Below are 12,650 nucleotides of genomic sequence, written 5' to 3'. Positions count from 1 at the left end.
CTCTCCAGCTGTTGCAAAACTACAACTCCCAGCATGCCTAGACTGCCTACAGGTATCAGCCTACAGCAAAGCATGATGGGAGTTGTAGTTTTACAACAGCTGGAGAGCCACAGGTTGGCCAGCCCTGACTTAGTGCATAGGCGTTATGAGTGTAGGAGTCCCGCTATCTGAACAATTATACCACAATGTGAATGCGGCCCTCCTTTATGTGATATACAGGTTGTATCGGAGTGCCCTTTCCTTGTAATGCCTGGTTTAATGCTCGGGTTCTCCCTTTGACTTCCACTGTGCACGGTGCTCTACCCGAGCATCCCGAGGTGTTCTACTCGAGTACTTTAGTGCTCAATCAACACTAATTGTCATGTCTCTCCCTATGCTGAGCTCAAAGGACAATGGCAGAGACCGCACGGGATGAGGGTTTAATAGGGCTGTGACATCACAGGGGATGTTCATCTGTGCATTGGCTGGCTGCATGGCATTATGGATGACCTTGCAATTCTGGGCTTGTCTTATCTACACTTAGTTTCACTTTGTAACACGAGCAGCCACCATTTTAGGAAAATCTGATTCATTACCACGAGGCGTGAGGAAATTCAGAGGCAGTTTTGTTGGTACTATTTTAGGGTACATATGATTTTAGGTTGCTCTATATTACACTTTTTGTGAGGCAAAGTAACAAAAAATTGAAATTCTGAAATTTCATCTCCATTTGCCATTAACTCTTGTGGAACACTTAAAGGTTTAACAAAGTTTGTAAAATCAGTTTTGAATACCTTGAGGGGTGTAGTTTATTAAATGGGGTCACTTTTTTGGACTTTCTACTCTAGGGGTGCATCAGGGGGGCTTCAAATGGGACATGGTGTAAAAAAAAAAAAAAACAGTCCAGCAAAAACTGCCTTCCAAAAACCATATGGCGTTCCTTTCCTTCTGCGCTCTGCCGTGTGGCCATACAGCAGTTTGCAACCACATATGGGGCATTTCTGTAAACTACAGAATAAGGGCAATAAATATTGAGTTTTGTTTGGCTGTTAACCTTTGCTTTGTTACGGGGAAAAATGGATTAAAATGGAAAATTTTCCCAAAAATAGCTGTTTTTGCACCGTTTTTATTTTTTATTATTTACAACGTTTATCTGAGAGGTTAGATCATGTGCTATTTTTATAGAGCAGGTTCTTATGGACACGGCAATACCTAATATGTATAACTTTTATTTATTTATGTTTTACGCAATAATATAATTTTTGAAACAAAAAAAATCATGTTTTAGTGTCTCCATAGTCTGAGAGCCATTGTTTTTTCAGTTTTTAGGCGATTGTCTTAGGTTGGGTATCATTTTTGCGGGATGAGATGACGGTTAGATTGGCACTATTTTGGAGTGCATATGATTTTTTGATTGCTTGCTATTAAACTTTTTGTGAAGTAAGGTAACAAAAAAATAGCTTTTTTTACACTATTTTAATATTTTTTTATTTTATTTTTTTACAGTGTTCACCTGAGGGGTTAGGTCATGTGGTATTTTTATATAGCAAGTTCTAACAGATGTGGCAATACCTAATATGTATACCTTTTTTTTTATTTATTTAGGTTTTACACAATATCATTGAAACAAAACAAAAAAATGTGTTAGCATCTCCATAGTCTGAAGCCATAGTTTTTTGTTTTTTTTGGGGGCAATTGTCCTATGTAGGGTATCATTTTTTGCGGGATGAGGTGATGGTTAGATTGGCACCATTGTGGGGGGCATATGCCTTTTTTATCGTTTGGTATTGCACTTTTAGTGACGTAATGTGACAAAACAAATGTTTTTTTAGCACAGTTTTTATTTTATTTTTTTGACAATGTTCACCTTAGGTGTTATGTCATATGATATTTCTATAGAGCCAGTCGTTACCGATGTGGCGATACTTAATATGTATACTTTCTTATTTTTTTTTTTAAGTTTTACACAATAATATCATTTTTGAAACAAAAATAAATAAATTAATGTTTTAGTGTCTGCATAGTCTGAGAGTCATAATTTTTTCAGTTTTTGGGCGATTTTCTTAGGTAGGGTATCATTTTTGTGGCATGAGATCACTGTTAGATTGGCACTATTTTGGGGGGCATACGATTTTTGATAGCTTGCTATTACACATTTTGTGATGTATGGTGACAAAAAATGGCTTTTTGACACCGTTTTTATTTTTTATTTTTTACGGTGTTCACCTCAGGGTTTAGGTCATTTGGTATTTTTATAGAGCAGGTTCTTACGGAAGCGGCGATACCTAATATGTCAACTTTTTTTATTTTTTTCATTTAACAAAGCATTTTGAAACAAAAAAAAAAATCATGTTTTAGGGTCCATTCACACGTCCGTTTTCTTTCCTGATCTGTTCCGTTTTTTGCGGAACAGATCTGGACCCATTCATTTTCAATGGGTCCTGAAAAAAATTCGGACAGCACAATGTCTGATTTTTTTTCAGGACCCATTGAAAATTAATGGGTACAGATCTGGTCCAGATCTGTTTCGCAAAAAACGGAACAGATCAGGAAAAAAACAACGGACGTGTGAATGGACCCTTAGTCTGAGAGCCATAGTTTTTTTTATTTTTTGGCCCATTGTCTCATGTAAGGGCTCATTTTTTTGCGGGATGAGGTGACGGTTTGATTATTACTATATTGGAGTACATACAACTTTTTTTTATCACTTTTATTACCTTTTTTGGGAAGTAAATTTCATCATAGTTTTTAATTATTTATTTTGATGGCGTTCACCGTGCATAACATGACTGTTTTATAGATCAGGTCATTACGGACGCGGTGATATTAAACATGTGTAGGGAATTTAATTTTTTTAATCAGTGATAAATGTGTTTTTTTATTTTTACATTTTTTTCACTATTTTTTTTGACCCAGACCCACTTAGTTCTTTAGGATCCAGTGGGTCTGATGTCTGTATAATACAGTACAGTACCCGATATAGTGTACTGTATTTTCCTTTTCCTTTTACAAAGTATGATCAGACTTCTGCCTTTAGCAGAAGTCTGATCAGCACCATGGACAGCAGGAAGGCTGTGAAGGTGTCCGTTTGCCATGGTAATTATCACTCGCTGCCACAACAAGAATCGGGGGCTGAAAAGGCACAGCAGCCCCCGATGGGAGAGGGAGCTCCCTCCCTTCCTGTTAACCTCTTCCATACAGCGGTCCCTACGGACCGTGGCATGGAAGGGGTTAAACGGCTGACATCTGTTTCAAGCAGAGTGTTAGAAATGTGCTGACACTCTGCTAAAACCGCTTGGCCACCCTGAGAGAGGGGGCGAGCGGATGATCGTCCCCTGCTGCGCCCGCCGGCACATAACACAGAGGGCTGTAGGAGGGGTTAAACATTAAAATAAGGCATTTTGAAGTTCTGATCCCTGCAGTCACGGGGACGTTTCTGATCCCTGCAGTCACGAAACTCCCGAAAGCGCTGCAAACCGCAGGTCTGAATTGACCTGTGGTTTGCAGCGATCGCCGATACAGGGGGTTCACAGGATCCCCCTTGGCATTGACCCAGGGTGCCTGCTGATTGATTTCAGCAGGCACCCAGTACCGATCACCGCCCACCGCGGTGATCGGAACTACACAGGACGTACCTGTATGCCCTGTATCCTTAAGTACCAGGACATTAGCGTGTACAGGTACGCCCTGTGGAAACTGGGGATTTGGAGCTCTTTATTAGATACAAATAATATATTATCAAATTTATAACCTCAGAGTTTTGGACATACAAACAAAAGAATGGTCATAATTGGAGGTACAGTTTAGCTGCTTGTGTACAAAGTGCATAGGGTTTCATCAGTAATGTTAAAAAAATATATAAAAAATATTCCAAAACCATTTAAACGTTTTGAGGTTTTTATTTGAAAACAAAACGCAATTGCAACAATTTGATAGGAAGAAACATTATATTTGACATTTTATAACCCTTAAATTGCACATGAAAGCATTTAACTAACATTACACAGAAATCGGAATACCAGCAAAATGAAGCATAAATGATGTATATTACAACAGCAGGTTCTATAACCAAGTCAAGCATAATGCTCCGGTTGACAATTAACTGCAATAAAAAGAAGAAATAGACTTCTGCAAAGTAATGAATCTGCCCATCTGTGGATCAAGTTATAATATCCAGTAAAAACAAGATTCTAGACAATGGATACCTACAAAACAGAAGCTGTCCTCCTCTGGTTATTGTTGGATTTCGGTAAGTGTCGCCCTACTGATGTTATGAAAAATTTAACTTCATTTACCTCCAACTAAATAAACCATACAGTGTACTGTTAATATGGAATGAATGTGTCTCATCCTTTCAATATCAGTAAATAATCACATGCCTGGAATGCCATGGTGGCACATAATAGTGAATGTGCCAGTCAGTGCAAGTATCCATATAGGCACCTTTGTACAAGCCCTATGCAGTTTTGGATGCAAAATCTTTTGGAGACCACAAAAAATATTTAATTGTCCATACAAGCTAATATCAAACTAGAATATCATGTATTCTTGTTTACAGAATTCCATCAACAATCAAAAGCCCTATATTTGTCACACATGAAAAATTGCAGACAGACAACATTGGAGAAGGACCATGTAAATGTGCACAATGGACTAAGGCTATTTTTTCACCTGTATTCAGGGTTCCTCTGTTGGCCGTTCAGTCAAAGGCAAGAATAGCCCGCCATACAGCACTGTTCTTGCCATCGAAATGAAAGAAACCTTAACAGAACTCTGCCGAACTACATTATAAGTCAATATGGTCCAAGGGGCTGTTTGAACTTGTTGAATGACTGATCCAAATTTGGATCATGAGTCCTTTTGAATGGATGCCATGACGAAGATGTGAACAGTGTTAAACTGCTGGTCAAGAACATCAAAGAACAAGTGGTAGAATAAGGAAGACATCAGAGATTCTTTCATTAAAAGGGGTTGTCAGAGTTCCTTTTGTAGAGGTCCAAGCTCCCAGAAACCTCTTAAAATAATGAAAAAAACGTACCCTACCAACCTCTTCTCGATCCAGAGCTGCTGCACGGTCCTCTCTTTCATGCTGAGGCTGCGACACATCATTTTGCCTTCAGCAATGATATCCTGAATACTTCTGTAGCCAAACACCGGCCCCAGTGGTGCATGGCACAAGACCGATGTGGTCAGTGATTGGCAGTCATGTGTGGTATATAGGCAAATCACTATTTCAGTTAAAACAAGATGTCATAGCTGTAGTCTGGGGGAGAGAACAGAGAACTGACACTGGATCAGAGGGGGTTTAGGAAATGTAAGGTAAGTTTTTTTAATTATTTCAACATGCTTCTGGCAGTTTGGAAATATATAAAAAAAAAATCTGACAATACCTTTAAATGTAGTCTGTCAACTCCAAAATCTGTTTCAAAGTAAGCATACTGCCATATAGGGTAGATGCCCAAAATAAACACTAATTAGAGAACTGGATTTTTACAATAATGGTATGGTAATGTTTTGGGGCACCTACATTTGGCTGTATGCTCACCTTGAAATGAATTTTGGGGGTGACCTACTTCAACTCAATACTAATGGGCTATGTTTAGGTGTTAGAATTTTTGGGATCCAACTCACGAACACTACATTATCAGCTGACAGAAGGGGCAATGATAGTCCAGCAAATGCTATGTCCACATTGTTTATTAGGCACATCTCCACACTTTTTAAGCGGCTGCTCCAGGTATTGCGCCTTACTGCACCTCAGTCTCATTCAAGCGAGTGCCGTGCCATCAGCTGACTGTCTGGTGTGCCAGTAGTTGGATCCCCACTGATTTGATATTGATGGCCTTTCATAAGGAAAGGTCATCTATATCACAGTCCCCGCAGAACCAGTTGAACTGAAAAGGCGGTATGGCAGCCAAGAGCAATTTGTGATAATGTCTGATTAAACATAGATTATCGTGACTGAAATCTCCTATAAAGAAATGTAGAACAGAAACTCAGGGGAAAAAAAGAAAAAAAATATATAGCAATTAACACTGTTGCAAAATTCTGAACGCTCTTATGGTGTTAAAAGATGACAATATATCACAACTTTAACAGAAAACTGTAGGAATAATGCTGAAAAACAATGTAAAGTAGCCCCTGGCAGCGATATAACACTGCCACACAATGTAATTACTCAGCCATTATTGGATTATCTAACAGCTAGTGATTTTCTTTTCTGTGAGTTCATATAACAGATTCTTCTTAATGTTTAGTTTTAATGGGCAGATTAAAAACAACTTTGCAAATAACAGACAAGGAAGACATGACGCTCTACAAAATCACTGATCAATTGTAGATTCCTGGCCTTTCATGGTGCGTTGGCTCCTCTATTGTTGAAGGTCACTCTGTGTAGACAATCATGCTGTTAACTTCTTCTGAGGCGGTATCAGATATCTGTGTGTCCATAATGGTTTCAGTATGAATAATACCGGTATTTTCATCGGTTTCTATGACAGTATGTGAATACATGTTGGAATCTTTGTCTTCTTGTGGTAGTCCAGTCACTATATAATGTGTGGTACCTTCCTCAAAATTGTCATTGCTATTTTGAACCATAGCTCTGGCTAATTCTTCAGTGACAATGATCTGTGAGATTTCTCCGTCCTCACACTCAACTAATCTCATCTGTTGTTCAGGCAGCCTAAGAGTATGGCTTTCTGTGTTGTGCATTATTATATGAGGCCCTTCTCTGGAAACCATGTGTACTGTACCTTCATCATTTACAATGACTTGTGTGACTCCTTCTTGAATCAGATGATTAGCGGCAGCAGAATCACATACTGCAAACTGTAAGACCCCATGGACCATGTTTTTGAAAGCAGATTCCTGGGAAGAGTGCACGACTTGTTGGACAACCCCTATTTGTTCAACTCCTTGCTCATCTTCATGCATTTCATGGTAGACCTGGATTTCCTCTGTATTAGACTCCACAGAGCCCTGATTTGCCATCCTCACGAATGACTCTTCAATTGACTCTTGATGTTCTACACTGGGTTGTCGCTCTACGTCTCCAACATTACCTAGCTCTGTTACAGCACACAGCAAAGCATCTAGAGCAGAAGAGGAATCAGACGTGTGTACACCCTGTGCTGTGTCTAAAATACTCTGCGCCATCACTTGCTGTACCACGTTGCCATCAGAGTCAGTTACAGTCTCTATGGCAACTGACTCGGCAACATCTGTTTCGTCCATTGGTCCTTCAACCACAACAACTTGTGTTGCTCCTTCAGGCAACTGCTCACTAAGGATTTCACCAGAAATGATGTTGCCCATGTGAGCAGCTTGATCAGTTGCTATAACTTGACCATCTTCTGTGATGTGCACGACTCTTGCCATCTGACCAGCCATGGCCAGGGTCTGCAGGGTGGCTGCTGCAGTTTCCTCTACAGAAGTGTCAATAGAAAAATTACCCTCATATTCATTGGAAAATCCTTGAATGATAATGACTTGCTGAACTTGTTCAGTTGGTTGGGAGACTTTCCTAGTGGTTCGGACATTTTCTTTCACTGGAGGATCAGCAGGTGTAATGGCAGTGAATGGGCTATTGGTTTCTACAAAGTTTGCACCTTGTCCCTTCAGTCGACACTCAAAAGATTTTGAGACGATGCCTACAAAAAGAAAATGCATAAATTGGTGAGGTGAATTAAAAAGTTTTTTTTTTTAAATGAATAGTACTAAAGGACTAGCATAAAGTGGCCTCTTGACAAATAATTAATGGTTACAATAGATAAATAATAAATAAATAGAGAAATTTTCCAATCCGTTCCATATTAGTAAACACCTAACCAAAACTGGGTTTGGATCTAAAAAGGGAAGTCTTTGCTTTAAAAAAAATAAAAACAATTTTTAAAAAAAAGTAGAAAACTGCACTGAACCACGATATGTGAAGATAGTCATATTGTTATCTGCAATCAACAGCTGCTATAAAACAAAGTGCATTTTTTTTGTTGTTTTTTTATACATCCTTAAAGTCATTGGTAATGAGATGTATGTTTTAGACAGATATAGAAAATGTCATACCTGATACGAATATACAGTTTTCCCTTAATGTAACTATATAATAGAGAAAATTATCTCAAATCTGCTTTAGACAATGCAAACCTCCAACTTGTGTATCACATATATCAGAGTTTACTGCATTTAAAAATAATTTGTATCCAACCAGAGAAATCACAAGTGTACAGTAGTGCACAGAGCAGTGTAATTCCTAGTACTTGTAACAGGTACAGGAGTCAAAACAGATGCCACAAACAATTTTTTCATTTCTATCTTTCTGGCCAGCAGGGCTCTATGAGTGGCTGTCATGGGAAAGGGTAGACGAAAATGAACATTTTCAAAGCATTAAACAGTTTCTAGGTAATATTATACAATGAATCTGGCACAATGCTGCTGAATTAATTTTTGGCAGCGCCTCCGCTGCAGAGGCACGCGCTATGGTATCAGTTCTTTCCACTAGCAATTTGAGTCTCATTCTGGAGCTGAGACGAGAGGAGAAATATTGCAGGGAGGAAAGGGGAATATGCCAAATGGTCAGACAGAAGACATAGGAGTATTGTCCGTGTCTACCATGTATTGCCATACAATGTCTATATGGACGTGTGCGTCTATGGACAGAACAGGAGTGCAGAGGAAAAGCAACAATGGTGGTGAAGAAAGAGAGGTTGTGCAGCATTCACAGTTTTTTCTTTAAAGTCTTGCAAGAAAAACTGAGATTGTGTTAACATATAGAAACGGGATGCGTACCCACTGAGCGGGTAACAACGTTATCAAAGAGAGTCTGTTTCCTGCACAGTCAATCAAAAAGAGAGGGAAGGGATGGCAAAGGATGCAGAAGGGATGGCAGAGGATGCAGAGTGTGCACAGAATGACTCGGGCCCTTGGTGCATTTAACAGCTCATTTGGAAGAAATTTTTTTCTGGAATGAAGCAACATGAACGGTATCTTTACATTCAGCTCAATTAGATTCCCTTTATGTTAGGCCACCAGGGATGTTGGCATTAGCCATTTAAATCTCCTAGACTACCAGGGGTGCTGGCAATAAACCTTTCATTGCCTAGACCACCAGGAATGCTAGCTTTAATAGCGTTGGCCCACTAAAGCAGGTCACTGATTGGCTGAGCAGTCATTTCCTGCATACTGAGAAGGACCAGAAGGTAAAGACCCGTGGACAACTGGGAAACGTCGGAGCAGGGGTGGCATTGGATTGGTAAAGCATATATGACTTACTTGTATCCTATACCAATCTGAGCATGTTGTGGTAAAAAAACAATATTTATTGGCTACACAACCTGTTCATTGCCATAGACCACCAGGAGTGCTGGAATTAACTCTTTCACTATCACAGACCAGAAAGAATACCAGTGTTAATCCCTGTACCACCATTAACAACTACGGATGCTAGCAATTACCATAAACTCTTCCCTATCCTAAACCATCAGAGATGATGCATTTACCCCTTTACTAAACTAGACCAGGAGGGATGCTCCTATTAGTAACTGTAATGCGACAGTAAGACATACTCACATTAACCCCTTAAGTATCCTAAACCACTAGGATTATTTTCAGTTGTCTAATGCCACCCTCTGTCAGTCCATCCACTGGTCATCCATCACATATCTAATTCAAAATCCATATAGACTGAAAGCTTGTATGGGCAGGAATCCTACCCGATTATCTTGTAAATGCCATTTTACTTCTCGTAGTATGCTATGTAAAGCACTATGGAAACTGATATATAAATAAATTAAATATTCATTCACCCAGTTACACCACCCAAGATATAACCAGACCACCAGGAATGATATTATTAACCCCTAAGTCAACATATTCAGTGTGAGCTCTTAAGCCACAGGAAAGAAAATGCAATAACCTTCATGGTAGGTTTCAAAGGTTGTCAGCGAAATATTCAAGTAGTGTAAGAATGTTGAAAAGTTTTCTACCCTCCTAACTGCAGATGGGGATCATTAATTGGGTGTCTATATTCTGCATATACATCCTTTCACATATTTCCTGGGCATGATTAAATCTTTTGCTTTCTTGCTCTAATAATTATCCGATTCAAGACAGCTTTCTTAATCTATTTTAATCTGCAGATGAGTTAAACCACTGCCAGGCTATTAAATCAAACTACATGGGTAAATACTGCTGTCACTGAGGGGTGTGATGGAGTTTAAGTACTCCAACACTTTAACCTCGGCTTGTGAAGCCCTTGCTATTCCATCACAGTTCATAAATGTGATTGCAAGGTCCATCTTTTGATTCAGCAATTTAATAACTTTAACTCCTGTCAGTATTGCTTTGAAAAATTGCTCCTATAAAATATAACAGCCTCAATCATACTGTAAAGGAATTGCCCACTGAAGAATTCTCCATTTCAACTTCAATGAATTAATGTAGAGTTGAGAATAGAATCATTTTAAAGAAAGCAAAGCCATAAGTGTGAGATCTAAAGTATAATTCCATAACTACAACCATAAACTAACAACAGACATAATATAATTAAAAATCTCCTTGAGTGGCAACTGTAGTGCACCTCTCTGAGCAAATTCACTTTCCATATGGCATCGGAGAAGAGAACGCACTTGGGGCAATCATGAAGGATAACATTGAATACCTTATGATCCTGTAGCAATTGAGAATTTTTAGATGACCTGTCAGCTGCCCTTATGTTGCCTGATCCATAAGCAGCATGAAATAGGTATCAAGAATCTCCTGACAGGTTCCTAACTATGGATCCTCATAATGAATCCAGGCAATCACCGGTTATCAGCGCTGGCAGGGGCGGATTGGCCATAGACCTTAACAGGAAATTTTCCAGTGGGCCAATAGACAGGAGGCCGCCCCAACCCTCCTCTCTGTCGCAGTAATTAATGCTGTGAGAATCAGGTACTCATGTACCCGGCCTGTGTGGTCACTGACCGTGTACTCATGTACCTGGCCAGTGACCACACATGCCCTCCTGAATCCAACTGCTGTGGCCCACATTTCACCTCCTAATCTCCCTGCTTCATATGTGAATCAGAGACAACTGGCGGAGGAGGAGGACAGAAAAAGGTATCTTTTGATGGCCACTAAAGAGCGACAGCTTTTGGGGCAATATATTGTGCTGCACTGTGGAATATGGTTCTGATGGGACGGTATTTTGCGTCATGGTATTGCTGACCCCGAATACATGTGTTGCCCCTCCTTTTGTCAATTTGGAGCTGCCAACAACAATGGGACACTTTTAGTTTTTTCTTTTCCAGGACTACTTTAAGTTCCCTGTCTGCACCTGAGCACTGGTCAACCATGTAAGTTGAGTAGAGTCCACCTGGAAGGCACTATTTACAGCTGTGGCTTACTATGACATTTAGAAGCAGGTTTATAGACAGAAGTAATACAGTTAGAACAATCCCTTTAAAGAAAACCAAGGCTATTTTTATATTGCATGAATTACTTTAGATCATTGCATCAACAGGGATCACAGCCAGTGTGTAGCTAGGCTGAATCCTTATGATCCTACAGAGACCAATAGTCAGTCACCCAATATACTGCAGAGATGTTATTAGGTTGTATCGATATTCCCCCAGTGAAAATAGCCCCTAGAGAAAAAGCAAGTGGATCAGATCTGTCTCCAACTGCAGTTGACATACTGTCCATGAGCATGTAGCGATCCCTTTAATTATGAGTTTGACAAATGTATACACAAGGATTGGCATCAGGATTGTAAAATCTAACCAACACATTAGGGTGCCTTCACACGATGCGGATTTTGTTGCAGAATTTTCCACGACTGAAAATCAGTTCTATTCATTTGAATGGAGGGGAAAGCACATGGATTTCTGCAAGCACCATTCAGGTGAATTGAACTGCAACAGAATTGGCAGCGCGTGAAGGCACCTTAGTAATAGCAACAGACCATACTGAAGGGCTCTTCTTTCAAGCCGAAACCTTTCCAACAATTCAGTTCCTGAAACTTCTGCCCCAGTAAAGATGCCTCATGGTTTACATTTCACAGCATAACCATAAGTCTGAGACAGATTAATGTTAAGGGTATGGCCACTGTGGAAAATCAAGGATGACTCCAACATGGAAGTCTACAGTATGAATTGAGATGTTGTCAAGTTATGCTCTTCCTTTGCTGAACATTTCGGCATCACGTGGATGATCTCATGCACTCTGCTGCTACTGGAAACGCTGCATATTTTCCACATGCAATTCTGCTACTGAAAATCCGCCGAGGATAAAGACACATGTGGCCTACCCTAATGTTTTAATTATTTGGAAATTTTTAAATATACATTGCCATTTTACTGAACAGAAAAGCAGATTTACTAAGCCCGTAGAAGGCATGAACTTAGACTGTCGGGACCTGCACCAGATTCATCACAGTGCTCACATCTCAGGCCCTGACCCTTTCCCATGATGCCCTCATCTTTCCAGTGAGTTGAAAAAATTGGAACAAAAATTTAACCCATTTGTGCCACTTTTTAAAAAGATTCTAGGCACAGACACATTAGTAAATCTGGGCCCTTTTCTTTTTCAGAAATACATCCTATGCAAAAGCATGCTACAATGTGAAAGTGTCATTGGTCTCTGCCGTGCTGCAGCATTAAACAGGTTGTACATGATTAGAAGAACACTTCTGT

The 12,650-nt window shown here is 39.7% G+C and overlaps 1 protein-coding gene across 1 annotated transcript in view; it reads right to left on the bottom strand.

Moving 5' to 3' along the window:
* Positions 1-3,881: 3,881 nt before the first annotated feature.
* ZNF407 (zinc finger protein 407) overlaps positions 3,882-12,650 on the bottom strand; it is a 536,938-nt gene continuing 528,169 nt past the window's right edge. Inside the window, exon 9 of the mRNA XM_044293117.1 lies at positions 3,882-7,631. Within this exon, the coding sequence (XP_044149052.1) occupies positions 6,364-7,631 (1,268 nt within the window). The 3' untranslated portion in view covers positions 3,882-6,363. The remainder of the gene's footprint in view (positions 7,632-12,650) is intronic.

This window comes from Bufo gargarizans, chromosome 5 (genome assembly GCF_014858855.1).
Source record: "Bufo gargarizans isolate SCDJY-AF-19 chromosome 5, ASM1485885v1, whole genome shotgun sequence".
NCBI classification, from domain to species: Eukaryota; Metazoa; Chordata; class Amphibia; order Anura; family Bufonidae; genus Bufo; species Bufo gargarizans.
This window is presented reverse-complemented; position numbering and strand designations above follow the sequence as displayed.